Source organism: Vanacampus margaritifer, chromosome 1, assembly GCF_051991255.1.
Source record: "Vanacampus margaritifer isolate UIUO_Vmar chromosome 1, RoL_Vmar_1.0, whole genome shotgun sequence".
Lineage (NCBI taxonomy): Eukaryota > Metazoa > Chordata > Actinopteri > Syngnathiformes > Syngnathidae > Vanacampus > Vanacampus margaritifer.
The window spans coordinates 22,678,425-22,694,763 of record NC_135432.1 but is presented as its reverse complement, the minus strand read 5'-3'; the positions used below and the strand labels follow the sequence as shown (position 1 = coordinate 22,694,763).

Genomic DNA, 16,339 nt, shown 5'->3' with positions numbered 1-16,339 from the left:
GCTTTAGCAGGGAAGCCCAGACTTCCCTCTAACCCAGCCACTTCATCCAGCTCCTCCAGCGGGATCCCAAGACGTTCCCAACCCAGCCGAGAGACATAATCTCTTCAGTGTGTCCTGGGTCTCCCGCCGGTGGGACATGCCCAGAACACCTCTCCAGGGAGACGTCCAGCTGGCATCCAAACCAGATGCCCGAGCCACCTCAACTGGCTCCTCTCCACGTGGAGGAGCAGCGGCTCAACCCTGAGTTTCTCCCGGATGACCGAGCTTCTCACCCTATCTCTAAGCCCGGACACCCTGCGGAGGAAACTCATTTCGGCCGCTTGTATTTGGGATCTTGTTCTTTCGGTCACGACCCGTGACCATAGGTGAGGGTAGGAACGTAAATCGAGAGCTTTGCCTTGCGACTCGGGTCCGGAGGGTGTGTTCCAAATATAGAGGGATCACACTAAGGTCTATTCAGGGGCGCTGTAGAGGAGGGTCCGTCGGGAAGTCGAATCTCGGATTCAGGAGGAGCAGTGTGGTTTTCGTCCCGGTCGTGGAACTTAAAATTAGAAAAGACTATTTCACTTAACAATATGAAACATATTTGTAGACTAATAGCAATCCAAGTATTTACTTTAGCTAGGTCATGTGATTTTTGCTCCTTAACCTCAACACACAGCTTTGGCACATCAGGGCTGTCGATAGCCTGTGCTTGCATGCATGTTTTGTCCAGGTTCTCCAGCTTCCTCCATGTTAGCTTTCTCAAAGTCTTTCTAAATGGTCCGTGAACGCGGAGACCAGTCTAGGGTGTACCCCGCCTCTCGCCCATAGTCAGCTGGGATAGGCTTCAGCTCACCCGCGCCCCCTAATGAGGAAAAGCGATGGATGGATTGTTTTGAGCTAGTTATTGATGGATAGCGGTTTTAAAATGTTATGTCAGATGTGCAGCTAGCGAGACTCATGCGCAAATCAAGCATGTAAATCAGAGCAGATGCTTTGCTGATGGTTCCTAGCATCTTTGCATTGGTGGTTACATACTCACACTGAATTGAAAACCAAAAGGTACAGACTGAAATGTATTTAAGTTCAAATGTAAAAAAAGTAGATTTTTATATATTATTTTTATTTGTTTGTTTATTTATTATTATTATTATTTTATTTTTTATTCTTACTGTGAATTATATATAATACAAATATATTTAGTTTTTTTGAAAAACTACATACAGTAAGTATAGCAACTCATTATTTTGACTGAAAGTACCGAAGGTAATTAGCAAAAAAACAATGTTGAAGTCAAACAAAAGTATGCGTCGATAATGATTAACGTGCTGTGAGGGGCCAACCTTGAGTGAGCGGGTGGAATACTACTTGTGCCGGGGGCTTAAATGCTGACCACTTCTGTGGTGCACAATAGGCAGCTTTGTTCTGCAGGTTATGTAAGCTCCAGCGTTGGTTGCCATGATGTCATGCACGTGCCGCGAATGCCGAAACTTGGCCAGGAAATCGACTCGGATTGGTTAACAAGCTTCAGTGACAGTTAGTTTTGTATTCCTAAAACCTTTATTTTAAAGTTGATTTTGTATTTTTATATTATTGTAATCCACAACAACATATGGGATAAGTGTGGACATTCAGACACAACCATAATCTTTTTTTCTCTCGAAAGAGTTAACTTTCTGTCAGAAAATATGAACTTGCTATTGTAAGATACTTATTTTTTTCCTCATGAATAGCCAACATTTGAATTCAGATTGCATTAATGTACATAGTAGTTATGTTTAATTGCCGATTATGAGGGATTCCTTCGAAAATCATTGTCCACTGTAAGGGACAACGGGACCCAAAAAGTTTGCGAACCCGTGCTCGTAGCAGCATTTGCCTTGTGAGCACAGTTGGCAGCGTGAGCCTGGAGAAAAAGGTGTGTTTTGACACCTTATGATTAGACGGTTTGATGAGAGCCAATTCAGTTTTACAAGATGAAACACGGAGCCACTGTGTGACGGGCCAGAGAAAACAAGCGGCCCGAATTAAGTCGTGCTCAAAGAAGCGCTAAGATGCGTGATGGCAGCTTGTGCACGGCGGGAGGCGAGTTGAAGCGTGTCCTAGCAGCTGTCAGTCATCTTATAGCCAATAAATAAAGCAACCACATGAATAACATCTCCATCTGATAAATTCCGGATTTCATTTGACATGAAGTGGCTTCTGGCTCACCTACTTGTTTCTTTTTCTCAATGCTGTTTTGAAAAGTCTTTTTGATTAACACAATAAAACGGTAGCCGTTCCTGCTTTTTCCCCCTTCCAAATACTTGTAAACTTAGTAGGTCCGTGGGATCTCATTTTGAATTCTCCCGTCTTGAGTATTGCAATTCCAGCTCTTCACCTGCATGACTTCAATAGTTAACTCACGATTAATCATAAATTTTATATCTGTTCTAAATGTACAATGCAATTTTTTTCTAGGTTTGCATACTCTTGTTAACAAAAGTGGAAAAAATGTTAAACTAATAGAAATAGTTACAATGAATTTTTGACGTCAATAGCTGTCAATGGCAAAAACATTTATTTAGGCAGGCATTCTAGTAGCACTTGATTGCTTTTATTTTTACAGTCTGTGCATGGAAGGAAAAACACTGCAAGTTTTTAGCCGTTTTCTGCGAATATATGCTCATCATACGCCTGTAAATAGCAAAACTGGAGAAACATCATTTTGGAGTGGTTTTCTCCCCCCCCCCAGAGTTATTTATACACAGTGTCTCGAAATTCAGTATACACTTCCCTTCCGTTTCATTTTTCATTTGAAAAGATGTGAGGCCATCATTATTTGACAGTTTACGGTTTGCAGATTTTGTAAAGAATATCATTCCCTTGCTTATGTCTAACCAGTTGACAGTGAAATAGCATTTCTTAATTGCAACCTGACAAGAACTTTTTCTGTCCATGACTACAGTTCGGCGACTTTATGGCCATCACACTGCTCTAGCAATTAGTACGATTTTAGTCTATCCATGGCAAGTCCCTCAAAAAAGGATCTGTTCTTAAGAAATCATGCAGCGAAAGGACTGCTACTACCACCACTGATGAAAATATCCAACTCCTAGAGCAGGCGTTTGCGCAAATCCTGTGAAAGTCTATACGGAGTGTCCCGAAAGTCACTAAACGCTTTAGGTTTCTTTCAGACACATGTCAGGCCATCAGCTTATGACAGCTCGCCAATTGACATTGAACCAGTGTTGCAAAATTGCACCCTGACAACAGCCGTTCAGCGCCAGTTTTATGGCTGTCGCCCTGCTCGTCCAACACGATTTACACCTCAGGTTGTTGAGCATCCTAATCTCCTGCTTGAAGCTTTTGAATGGCCAAATGTTAGGAAGAGTGAAGCTTCATTACTCTACAAAACAAGATTTTGTCGATACTGATTTCCAGAGCAGCCCTCCGGATATATTCAACGTATGATGTTGTTTTGTGTTAAGGTTTGTGTGGTGGAGCGTGGAGGACCCAAGTGCAGGGAAGCAGAAAAGCAAGGAGTGCAGGAATCTGAAAAAGTACTTATTAAAAAAAAACACACACACACACACATAAAAAGGCAAAGATTCATAGCAACAAACCAAAACTAGCAATAACTCACCACAAAAAGGAAAGTGAGTACTTCCATTTTCATTTCTCTCAATTTTGTACTGCTAAAAATCTATGTTTGATCTGGATGACCGAGAATGTCACATGTGTGTGGTGCAACCTGATAGAGTCTCTCTAACGTAACATGAATTTCCTGTGAACACCTCAATGTCCTGCAGCTGCAGCCAGCGATGCTTATCTGCTGTGTCCTATCGACAGATGTTTGCTGCGTGTTTATAGTCAAATTTGCCCATGGCATTCTTGTCATTCTCCGTCGCCCAAAGCTGAAAGCTTCAGGAGCCGACTCACAAGTAAAAAAATAAAAAATAAACAATCGATCACGTGACCTTGTTGATGTGGACCGATGATGAACTTTTGTCATAGCAATCGGCGCTAATTTGAGATTGAATTCCGCTCTCCAGGGGACAACCCTCAACCTCATGTGAAACAGTCCTTGAAAATGTTTTTGTCATGTTTTGGGACTTTCCTCTTTCTCCTTGGAGGTGATGGGGGTGTGTTATTCAAGAGGCAGAATTGGATGTTTGAGGAGAGGCCACGCCCCCTTCTGCAGCTATAAATTCTATTCTGCTTGCTTGTCTCCACTCTTGAAGGCATCTGAGGGCTGAACACATCTTGAAACTTTTGTCTTGGTCCTGGTCACCCTTCTTCCAGATCCTCATCCTTCACTTCCAGAGGCCATGGCAGCCGCTGCGCCCCTCCTCCTCCCCCTCCTGCTGCTTGGAGCGGCGCTTCTGCCCAGCTGCATCTCAGCGCAGAGGACCCGAGGTAGGCAAACATTGCAGCTGTCATAAAATTAATCTTGGGCCATTGGCAGAAAATCACCCCAAAATTTTTTTGCTGCTTTTTCAATGCATATAGAAAATATTGTCAGAGTGACTTTTTCTAGGATGCAGCATTTGGGGAAGCGGTGCGATCATTGTGATAACAACGGCATGTGTAGTTACACTGGGTGGGCGGGGCTTCATGATCAAACCTGCGATTGGTCCGCCTCACTGCACTCTGCTTCAAGTTATGTAATATGCTTCAAGTTCACGTTATAAGGCCATCAAAAGCTGTCAAGAGTGGCGCCAAGAACAACAGGATGCCATCCATGCTTGGCGTGCATGTTGCTTCATATGGCTGTTCATTGGCAGAGGTGGCAAGAGTACACACACACTGTGATGAATTAGAAGTACGCATCCTTGTGTGAAATAAATAAATAAATGAAAGTAGAGGTGCTGAAGTTTTCCGTAAAACTAAATAAATGCTAAATAAGGAGAATTACATGTTATGTATTTACACCGTACGAAGTCCACTAGCTTATGATAACATTCTATGCAAAAGTAGACAGAATATAACAACCCCACTGGCATATATTCTTTATCTTCTCCAAAAATCAACTTGTGTAGTACTACTGCAGCCTACTGAGCTGTTGCAAATGTTTTCTTTAAAAAAAAATTATGTCTAGGGGTGGCAGGCGATTCATTTTATTTTATTTTATACCTGTTCTAAATGTACAATAAAATGTACTATAACGTATTTTTCCCCCCATGTTTTCATACTCTTGTTAACATAAAAGTGGGGGAAAAATTTAACTATTAGAAATATGTATTTTAGTCATTGATACAGTAATTTAATAATAATTCATAAAATTGAGTTAAAATAAATTTTAAAATGTACTGTAAAAAAAGAGTGTGATATTGATTTGTGTCGGTCATTTTTCTGCCACTAGATGGCATAATTGCATTTGTAAGACGGTGACAGCTCAGTGCATTTTTCTTTTCATATTAAGAGCTACCTAATCTTTAACATGAAGTGTCTTGTGAAATTCTGCACATTTTTAAAATTGTGCGATACAACTTGACCCCAGTCTCCACAAATATATGCATTATTATGAAATGTTTTACTGCTCAATTTTGTCGTGGACGTTTCTGCTGCGTTGCGACTGGAATTCCCCCAGTACAGGCTTTCCAAGATTATTAATTGTGCGTTTAAAAATTAGTGCCGTTGAAGGAACTTTAAATTATCACACTAATTTTGACACCCCTAATTATGCATGTATACTGCAGCACAATTCCCATTAAATTATCATAATGCTTTAACTGTTTATTTGCATTCTCTCTAATTATGTTAAATCATAAAGTACAGTACTGTAGAGTGTTATTTTTTGCTGGTGATAATTTGACATACAAGCATTTTGAGTTACGAGCGTGGTCACTGATTGAATTAAACTAGTGAGTCAAGTCACCACTGTATTATCAAGCATTTTATTATAATGAGGCATAATACATATACAAATTAACCGAATATGGAAACGTGGTGAGCTTTTACAAGTCTTGACTTTTTTGGAACATGGAAAAGTAATCCTGTGTCGTCGTCACTAAAGTACATTCTCAAGTACATTCTCAAGTACAGACACCTTAAAAATCTACTCAAGTACAGGAACAACATTTTTTATACATCCTGACACTGTGACCTATAGCTCGCTTCATGCTAACCCAATTAGATATAGTGCTGGCATTTGAATGTCTATCTAGGATGTCTTGTCACTTCTCCTTGCAGTCCGGCGGCACAACGTGAAAGTCAAGATCAACGCCACCGGGGACACGATCATCATGAAGTTCCTGCGACCGAGTCCGGACTTGAAGCTGGAAGGTTACATTCTGGGTTACGGCAGCAGCATCTCCTCCAAACAGTTCATCCCTTTGCCTGAAAATGGGATACCCTACCAGGCCGAGCTCGGTAAATATATTATATTAAGTTTTACATTATCAAGAGTCCTTTAAAATGTGTTGCATTGATTCAAAACATTTTTTCCAAGTGTTAATATGATTTTTTTCAGGTTTTGTTTAGTATTCATTTATCTAACTAGATAATAGTTACAGTACATCAATAATTGTTACATAAATTATGCTTAATTGGTAATAATTAATTTCATAAATCATAAATAATAAAATAAATGTTAAAGTTTTCCCAGTACTGATACATGAAATTAAATTTAATAAATTTTTGTTCATATAAAGCCAGCCATGTGGAAACAGCAAACAGATGTTTGCCTCAGATCCTATTTTTTTCTTTCCTTAATTCCTGTAGGACCAAAAGGTTGCATTTATGACTTTTTGGTGTTGGGTTTCATTGGCCACTAGAGCATCAACAGGAAACCTGCTCGGAAATATCCATTAATACACGTTCGCTTCATGAGAAACATTCTGGGATTTTGTCAGTGGCATCATTAAAACGAATGTTCCGTGGTTTTCAAAGCATTTGTATTGAAAAGTTTTATGATAGAAGAGTTAGCTTGCGTATAGACATAAGACAGAGAATATACACTCTCTCTATATACTCTCGATATTTTTTTTTTATCCGCTGCGAAAAAACGATCATTACTGCGCCTTACTGGTCGTAGTGTGACTCTATATGAGTGCGTTACAGTGCCCCCTGCAGCCAAGGCGGGCACTCCAGAAGGAGCAACACAATCAATTGAATGGAAGCATCAAATCATGATGCACAACCTGATTAATTATATACATTCTATTTGATCATGTTTTTACTAGTGCTGTCAAAGTTAAAGCGTTAACTAATTAATTAATCACAAAAACTCTTGCATTAGTCATGTATTAATGCAGATTAATCACACTATTAATTTTGACCACACATTATTGTCTATCTTGACAGCGGATGGCCACATTAAAGGTAGCACAAGTTGTGAGCAATAAACATCATGCGTTAAATGCTTGTGTATGACATTCAGAATATTTGTTCATTTCAAATGATTGGGGTCATTTTTTTTAAATTATGCAAGTAATTAACTGATTTTAAAAAAAAAAGGCGTGGGCAGTGGATAAAAATAATGTTGAAGACGTCCTCATAACATTAAATGTCGAAAGAATTAACACATAAGAGGTGCTCTTTAAATTTGGCGGGCAAAAAGTGTTGATAAATAAGCCTTTTAAATTAAGCGATTAAACGTGATTAATCAAAATTCTAAGGTGTGATTAATCTGTTTAAAATTAAAAAGAAAAAAAAATTGAATTGTTTGACAGCTCGAGTTTCTGCTCTTATATTTTTATGAAGTACAAAATTATAGATTCTATTTTCTTTTTTAAAACACAAACACATTACAATTTTTTTTGGGGGGGGATGCTAGAACAGATATATGTCAATGGAAAAAGATGATTTGAGATAGGAGTATTTTGAGTTACAAGTGTGGTCATGGAATTAATTAAACTCATATTGCAAGGCACCACTGTATTTTATTTTATTTTCAGGGAGGTCAGAATCCACTTAGTTGACATTAGTAATGTTAAAAATGTTAAAGTTACTCAAGTAAATGTAACAGAGTAAATGTAACTCATTACTACCCACCACTGGACATTACACATAAACATTGTTTGTCATCTGCTCAAGTTTGTTGTTAAAGAACCCAGCGCACTTTGCCGCAAATCCAGTAAAAAATGCCGAAAGAAGAATTCATCTTGTTTTGTTTTTCATCACTGTCCCTTCGTTGCCACGGTGATATGCGGGGCTGAAATGTGAAACTGCAGGCGAAAAGTCTAAACGTGTTCAAAAGATCATCTGTCTGTTCAGACGCAGAACCCAAGTACCTCGTGGCCGTGCAGCCGGTCCTTCCCAACGACGTGAGCAAACACTGCACAGGTATGCGAGTGTTTCCTGTTTGTCTTCCTGGTGGACGCACGTTCTCAATCGGTCTTCACTTAATGCGCAGGAAAGGCCAACTTGAACGAGCCGCTCAATTTGGTGATCGGCACCGTCAGCCCGACGGCGGTGCTGCTGTCCTGGGGGAACCATCGGAAAAGTTCCTATGACAGGGACATCTTGGAGGATTGCCTGGAGGACGGGTAAGATCCAGATTGTGCGTCTCGGTTTCTGACATTTGTATGACTTGGATGAAATAATCACGAATTTCTAGATCTAATGTAAAAAAGAAATTAAAAAAATACTTATATTGATGTAATTTTTGAGGATCTTCATATAGTTCTTTACTACCATCATCATCATCAGTAGGCACTAATATTCGCAGATATTTGCTATTGATGGCAGGGCTCGGCCTTTATGCTGCGATAGCAAAGAGCTACATGAAGCTCGCACTTCCTTGACTCCAAGTTGTGAATCACAAATCTGCAGCGGAACACTCGACATCATAAGTAAAGATGTCATTTTGTGGAGATGAATGACTGTAGCTCGTGGTTTATGGCGACAGAAGACGTCCACGTGTTATGTGACCCGTGTTCCGCAATGATCCTGTGAGAGATGTTCCGTTGAAGAATGTCCTGTTTTCAAGCTCACTTCTTCCAGTTGTTCCTCGCCTTGCCTGTAATTGTCATCTTTTCCATCTTTCCCCGCCTTTAAAAGTTGTTTTCCTTTTCCGTCAAACAACTTGGAGAAGAAGTTGGAAATCTTGAGCTTCGTTTTAAAACTACTGGACAGATGTGTGAAGGAACGAAACTCTCCAAACTTTTTTTAGATGTGTTCTAATAGGTGAGGTGCTCCGCATTGTTCTTGAAAGGATGTGAACGGTATTTCAAACAATCATCTTCAGGCTAGCATGAATTTCATTTTAAAAGTATTTTTCAATTCTTAAAACCAGTTTCCATTTCCATATTGTTTGACCCTCAACTCTCAAGTCTTCAATCTCTGTCCTCAGCTTAACTCATTCACTCCCAGCCATTTTCACTGAAGCAACCCCCTTCGCTTCCAGCTGTTTTACTAGATTTTGACTGATTTTGCAAGGCCCGCAGAAAAAAAGTTTAAAAAAATACTATATTTGTATCTGTTTCCATTTAGCAGCAATTAGCATTAGAATATTGCTAAGTTTCATCATTAGTCACAAACCTGTTTAAAATGCTGGGGAAAAGAGCTTTGTTGCAACATGGCCCTGGTTGATCTCTTATACTCTGCTGCCACCTGCTGGCCGTTTTTTTTTTTTTAATAACTACCATAACTCTCCAGGTCAGAGGCTGCATCAAAGCCTTCTGTATGCTCCAGCACAGAGGTGGGCAATCTCGGTCCTCGAGGGCCGGAGTCCTGCAGGTTTTGGAGGTTTCTCACTTCCAACACAAGCTGATTCCAATCAACAGGATCGTTATCAGGCCTATGTAGAGCTTGCTGATGAGCTGATCATATATCAGCTGTGTTGGAGAAGGGCAACATGCAAAAAGTGCAGGACTTCGGCCCTCGATGCCCACCTCTGCTTTAGAATAAAAAAAAAAACATTTAAAAAAACTTATACAGTAAATATGTTTTTGGGACCATGGCAAAATTTAAAATACAACTTTTTTATATGTTTTGGGGAGCAAATGAGTTAAACATGCAGAAAACTCAAAAGTGCAGCGAATAGAAACCTGAGGAACATCCGCTTCTTGTTGCCATCAGTTTCTACACTATCCGCTATCGGGAGAGAAACAGGAAGTGGATCTATCAGACATGCCCGACAAGCGACACAGTCATCGACAACCTGACTCCTGACACGCCCTACGAATTTGGTGTCCGCTCCAACAAGGACGACCGCAGTGGTGCCTGGAGTAAAGCCGTCATTCAAAGTGCCAACATGGCTGGTAAGGAGCCAATGATGTTAACTGTATGTGATGTCAAACATGTCATTTTGTTCCATAGCAAATGGTTAAATAATGTAGGACTTAACTGTGTTAGTATGTTTTTGTGCGCTTTTATTTTCATGTACTTTGTGTTTCAGGTAAAAAAATGCAGAAGCCACCAAAACTGCGCCTTCCTCTGATGAAACCACTGGTGTGTAAAGTGACAAATGTTATTTTTTTTGTCTTTTATTCTGAATATATACCCCAAAATATGATCCCAAAAACACTACACTTGATTTAAAAAAAATTAAAAATCACTTAAGTGCGAGGACGCTGGTGTGAATGTCAACCATTAGACAAAGCTATGGTCTGACTAAATGAAGCTCTTCCCCTCAGTTCCAAATAGGTGCTCTGGACAAAGATGCCACAATACTGCGCCTAAGCAATATTTTGTGTATGATGCTTACATGGTTTTGTCCTGAGCACAAAAACAGGAAGTAGAATTATTTTGGGGCTTATTTATGGCTGACAAGCCTCACATCCTGCTATTAGCTGTAGTTTGGTAGCCTTCGCTAGCTAGTCCTCCACTAACAGAAAGAGCAGGATATTTTGTGTGTGTGGGTGTAATTAGTAATAGTCACTGTGTGTTTCATAGACAGATTTGCAAAGAGCTGAGTTTGTAATTGCTCTGGTTGATACTTTTTGTTAATAGCAGTTTAGATATTTTTTTATTATTATTATTTTTTTTATAAATGAGAAATTCTGGTGACATCCATTGGTCCTTTCATGAATATAAAGACTGCGATCTGTTGTTTGTGTTTCAGAACCCTCTAAGGCCTCGTGCTTTCTTCCCGCCACGTCCAGGTAGCTCCTCCATCAGGATAGTTGACCTTTACCCTCTGACACAATACTTTACATTTGGGCTGGATGATTATTCTATAACTGAAGCACCAGGTTTTTGTTTTTTTTTGGGGCCAGTTTGCATGCTGCAGAACGCAGTGGTGGTAGAAGCATGAAATACATTTCCAAGCCCTGGAAATACCTCCCTAACGTTATTAACTCATTCACTGCCATAAATTCATTTTTTTTTAAAATAGGGTCAAGAGGCGATTACATTTTTTAATTGTAATTAATCGCATGACTTCACTAGTTAACTCGCGATTAATCACAAATTTCATATCTGTTCTAAATGAACAAAAAAAAAATCTAGGTTTTCATACTCTTGCTAACAAAAGTGGAAAAAAATGTTAAACTAATAGAAATAGTTCAAATTAATTTTTGACGGTTATAGTCGTCAATGGCAGTGAATGAGTTAAATGTCCCTTATCGAGAGAGTTTTCAGTGTGGGTGTGATGTGATATTGTGTATGTAAAGTAACATGCATTACTGAAGCCTGATGTTGTTGACTGGCTTATTTTACTTGACAAAAATGTTTATCATAATTGAGCAATCTGTACCTGACTTATACTCTATCTAGGATTTTGTTTATATTCTTCAGGGACAAAGATTAATTTGATATGGAAGCTTGCTTCTTTTACTTTGATTGTCATAATGTTACATAATATCAATCCCAAAGGGAAAATTTGTCCAACATTTCAAATGTCTTATTAAAATGGCAAACAAATCTGAGATGTTATTTAAAGGCCATATTTCCCAGCCGTAGTTTACAACCAGGCTATAACATTAGTTTCTTGTCAAATGATGGCGCAAAAAAACAACAACAAACCTCTACACTGATGTGATGTTCCACATGTTGCAGCTCTTCACAACCGGACACAATCTCGACTTCCTTCGCTGTTCCACCGTGCTGCTCTCCCAGGTAAGCTGCACTGCACTTAAAAGTAGTTTCCTGATCTCAAGATTACCAGTTTTTTTTTATGTTAATAAATGCATGAACGCTATTCAGTAATTAAGTATTAAGTGCAACGATACTTTATTTCTCCCAACAGTGAACGGACACCGGGATTTCCCTCCTATCAAGCCCGCCTTGTGGACACGTCCTCGTTCAGGTAAACCCGCCTCCTTGACTCTAAACCACTGCATTGTTCTGCCCAAATGTACGTGAGGGCTGGTAGTCGCAGGGCGAGTTGCTAATTAGTAGCAGCTTGGAGTCTCTGTTGTTCTTCAGTGATGGTCGACAGATGCTTCCTGGGTTGCTTGCCTTTTTTTTCTCTTACTTTTCTCTTAAGATCCTCCTCCAAACCGCGAATGAATTGAAGCCAAGATGCAAATGTTACCTGCCTGGTAGCTTTGTGCTCGGCCATCAATGTTTACACAAAGCTGATTGGAAGGAATGCGACTGCTCCGTTGCAGGCCTCATCATCTTTCAGCTTTCTGCCGTGACTTGTTCGGGGACGGGAATTATTAAAGTCGTTTTCCATTATTTTAGTATCATTTTCCATGTCAGAATGCAACGAGAAAGGAGTAATTCTCTAGTTTTGATGAGTGTTGTGGTGCGGCTGTTTCAGGGACTCTCAACAAGAAAACAAACCTGCTTGGAAAACCAAACCAATCAGGTGAGCTCAACAATGAACCAGTTGCATCTACTTTATGGTCGTATTCCATTCCCTACACTCTAAAAACATTTGGGTCAAAAATAACCCAACTATGGGTCAAAATGGACTTGGGTCGATTTGACTCAAGAAATGGGTCTTTCAGCGTAAAACAACTCATAAATATCAGTCAGATCCTTTACTTAGGTCAAAGAATTGGGTCATTTTGTATAAAACAACCCAGAAAGTTGGGTCAAATTGACCCATAAAGTGGATCAGCCCATTTTTGATACATAATTGGGTTACTTTTGACCCAACTGTTTTTAGAGTTTAAGTTTACATTCTTACACAGAGAAGACCATTGACCGGAAACACACGGACAAACTGGCAATCCTGCAGCCCAAAGTCCCAGTGGCCACCGCCAGGCCAACCACCGCCAGGCCAACCACCGCCAGGCCAACCACCAACAGGCCAACCACAAACAGGCCAACCACCGCCAGGCCAACCACAAACAGGCCAACCACCGCCAGGCCAACCACCACTCCGTCACCCACAACCGCAGGTACACCCTCGTAAGAAATCTCTCCGGTGCAGCAGATCCAGATCCCAAACGTGACACTTCCTCTTGCAGCCCCTCCACAAGAATCATGGGAAAACTCCGACTTGTTCCAGTCGCAGCCCACTTCCGACATTGACGCCATGGGCAAAAAGCGTTACGTGGGTAAGTGTGTCTTGTTGTCAAGAATCAGCAAGAATCCCGACTGAGTGTTCCACCCTGGGCAAACCGCAGCACCTCACGTCATCTACCAAACGGGCAAGAAAGTGGACGAGCCGTGTTCTATTACATCGTCCTTGAACTTCTTCCCCGAGGACGAGCGCAGCGACGCTAACGTGACGGCCGCTCCCAAGACGCCGCCCTCGAACCTCACTGTGCTAACAGTTGAAGGTTGTTCTTCCTTCATCATTCTGGACTGGGAGAAGACCAACAATGACACTACAGGTATGACATTTTTGGTCAGCAGTTGCTAATGTTGTAGGTCTATGGGTCACTTTGAGAAATAATGTCCAAAATAGCTAACAGTTAGCCACTCTTACTGTTTCCTCAGAGTATGAAGTTATCTCAACCACAAAAGGACCCGACGGTGAGAAAGTTTCCATTCTGACCACCAACCAGACGCATACAGCGGTGGAAAACCTGAAACCAGAAAGCAGGTAAGCTAAAGTTCCATCAGAGCTAGCTGCACATCTCATCTTTTAAAGTCATCTTAAACTTAAAGGAGAAGTTTTCCCCCCCAATTTTTATTTTGACAATAATATGTTCTATCCATCCCCACTAGTCTAAATACTAGTCTAAATTAGTGGAATATGAGTTAAGCAGCAAATTCCAGAAGGCGGCCATTTTGCTACTTGCTGTCATGTGAAAATGACATCACAGTTGCTCAGGTCTCGGGTAACAACCAATCACAGCTCGGCTTCAGAAAACAGGTGAGCTGTGATTGGTCGTTGCCTGAGAAACTGTGATGTCATTTCAGTCGACAGCAAGTGGCAAAATGTCCGCCTCCCTGAGATGGATAAAAACGGGTGGATTTTGCTGCTTAACTCATATTCCACAAATGTAATATTAATCAGAATGTCATGTTTAGACGAGTGAGGTCACATATGACATATTATTGTCAAGAAATGTTAAAGGTTGACGTCCCCTTTTAAGTGGAATTAAATGTGTGCTGTGTTTTATGATAGCTATGAGTTCAAGGTGACACCAAAGAATGACATAGGGAAAGGTCCATCCAGTGAGCCGGTCTCCTTCAACACCGAGTCAGGTTCGAGAATCTTGCATATGCGTCTTTTTATGTTCAGAACCAGTGCGAGAGTTACAGTGATTCATTTTGTTTTCAATTTGTTCCCCAGCGGACCCTCGAGTTAGCGAGAATGTTTCAGGTGAGGTCAGACTTTGTCCAAGTCTTTAATGATCCTGGACCAGGACAGATCTGACAACATGGCCATCTTGACAGGTAAAGATGCCATCTGGACGCAGTTCCCCTTCAAGACAGACTCTTACTCCGACTGTAACGGGAAACAATACATCAAGAGAACCTGGTATCGGAAATTTGTGGGGGTCCAGCTGTGCAACTCGCTTAGGTACAAGATCTACCTGAGCGACTCGCTAAATGGTGAGTTTCGTTCACCGCCACTGAAACTCCACGAAGCCTCAACTTAGACGTGTACGGACCATTTGCATCCCAGGTAAATTCTACAACATCGGAGACCAGAGCGGCTTTGGCGAGGATCACTGCCAGTTCGTCGACTCATTCCTGGACGGAAGAACCGGACGACAAGTGAATGCGGCCCAGCTGCCATCCAGATCTGGTAAGACCCTTTTGAGACCACATCACAGCTCCAAGTGACTGATGAATTATGTTTACCATTCAGGTTTTCATCGGGCAGTGCGACAGGAGCCGGTTCAGTTTGGCCCAATAGGTGGATATTCCCACATCGGCTACGTGTCTTGGTACGAGTGTGGAATTCCCATCCCGGGAAAATGGTAAACCGTGATTTGGCGCCAGGGCATAATCTGGTACAGGACATTATTTTGCCGTGGTGATCAGTGAAGCTTTCTATCAGTCTGCCGGGTAGTGGAACGCTATCAAAAATAACAAACCCGGTAGCACGTTACCTCATCAGTGTGGAAATGACCAGACTTCTATATTTGCAATTTGCACATCATTCCTGTAAATGTTCTTTGCTTAAAGCAGCAGTCAAACAAAACTGGTCTTTTCTGTTTTGCTGTTTTAACTCGCTGTCAACTACAAATAAACAACATGCATTTACATGTAAATATCTGAATGTTAAATGAACTCCATTGGGTCATCTTCTCTTGTGGGGAGTGGTTCAGGTTCATCGACATTACAGTTTAATGTACATTAACTGGTTTAAAACGTGTACATTAACATTGTGTAAATTTAAAAAGCGGAACAACAGGGTGTGTTTTTTCTGTATACAGGTATGTTTTGTCAAAGAAAATATGTTACTTTTAAGTGTTCAAAATGTACTTGTTGTACGTATTTAGCGCCAAAAGCTGTTAATGTTATTTTGTTGGCGTGACAACAGATAAAAGTTTTCCCCTGTTTTCTACAGTGTGAGAATATGGTTGTTTTTGTATTTGAACAAATAAAGATTTCAACTATTTTTTAAAACGCTGAGAATATTCTTGAGTCTTTTACTGCAACCATCAGTGAGCATTGAGAAAAAGTTTTATGCCCGTTGATTTGCTAAAACAGAAGCAATAACTCCTATCATCAATATTTGTATATTTGATATCTTAATAAACATACTGTAGAGAGTGCATAAAGCAGGACAGCTTTATTTCTATAGCACATTTCATACACAAGGCAACTCAATGTGCTTCACTCAAGCAAAGACAAAACACCTAAAAGCATTGACAGACAAGTGTAAATGTACATTGACAACATTTAAACACATTACCAGAAGACATACACATTTAACAGGAAATAAATAAAAGGTTTCTAAAATTACTAAGACTGAATAAAAAAAAAAGATTTAAAAAGACCTAAATGAAAGCTATAAGAAAAATCTAAGTTTCTAACCTGGCATAACAGCTAAATGCTGCTTCACCATGTTTGCTTTGAACTCTGGGCTCCACTGATTAACCCGAGTCTGCAGACCTCATAGCCCAACTGG

General features: G+C 40.4%; 1 protein-coding gene across 1 annotated transcript; it reads left to right on the top strand.

The window, feature by feature from the left end:
- Window positions 1-4,221: 4,221 nt before the first annotated feature.
- On the top strand, window positions 4,222-15,834 carry LOC144057960 (target of Nesh-SH3-like). Its single transcript, XM_077576007.1, has 19 exons — window positions 4,222-4,380; window positions 6,157-6,336; window positions 8,182-8,250; window positions 8,321-8,453; window positions 9,988-10,169; window positions 10,307-10,359; window positions 10,973-11,012; window positions 11,908-11,967; window positions 12,098-12,157; window positions 12,617-12,664; window positions 12,993-13,202; window positions 13,272-13,361; window positions 13,431-13,640; window positions 13,747-13,852; window positions 14,381-14,460; window positions 14,549-14,578; window positions 14,653-14,811; window positions 14,885-15,007; window positions 15,071-15,834. The coding sequence occupies exons 1-19, from the start codon at window positions 4,293-4,295 to the stop codon at window positions 15,184-15,186; spliced, it is 2,037 nt and encodes a 678-aa protein (XP_077432133.1). The 5' UTR covers window positions 4,222-4,292; the 3' UTR covers window positions 15,187-15,834.
- Window positions 15,835-16,339: the final 505 nt, after the last annotated feature.

Bases quoted from the DNA above. Each gene is read 5' to 3' on its own strand.
- LOC144057960 (XM_077576007.1), top strand. From the start codon at position 4,293: ATGGCAGCCGCTGCGCCCCTCCTCCTCCCCCTCCTGCTGCTTGGAGCG. The intron at 8,251-8,320 runs GTATGCGAGTGT...CTTAATGCGCAG, and splicing joins CGTGAGCAAACACTGCACAG to GAAAGGCCAACTTGAACGAG. The intron at 13,203-13,271 runs GTACACCCTCGT...TTCCTCTTGCAG, and splicing joins TCCGTCACCCACAACCGCAG to CCCCTCCACAAGAATCATGG.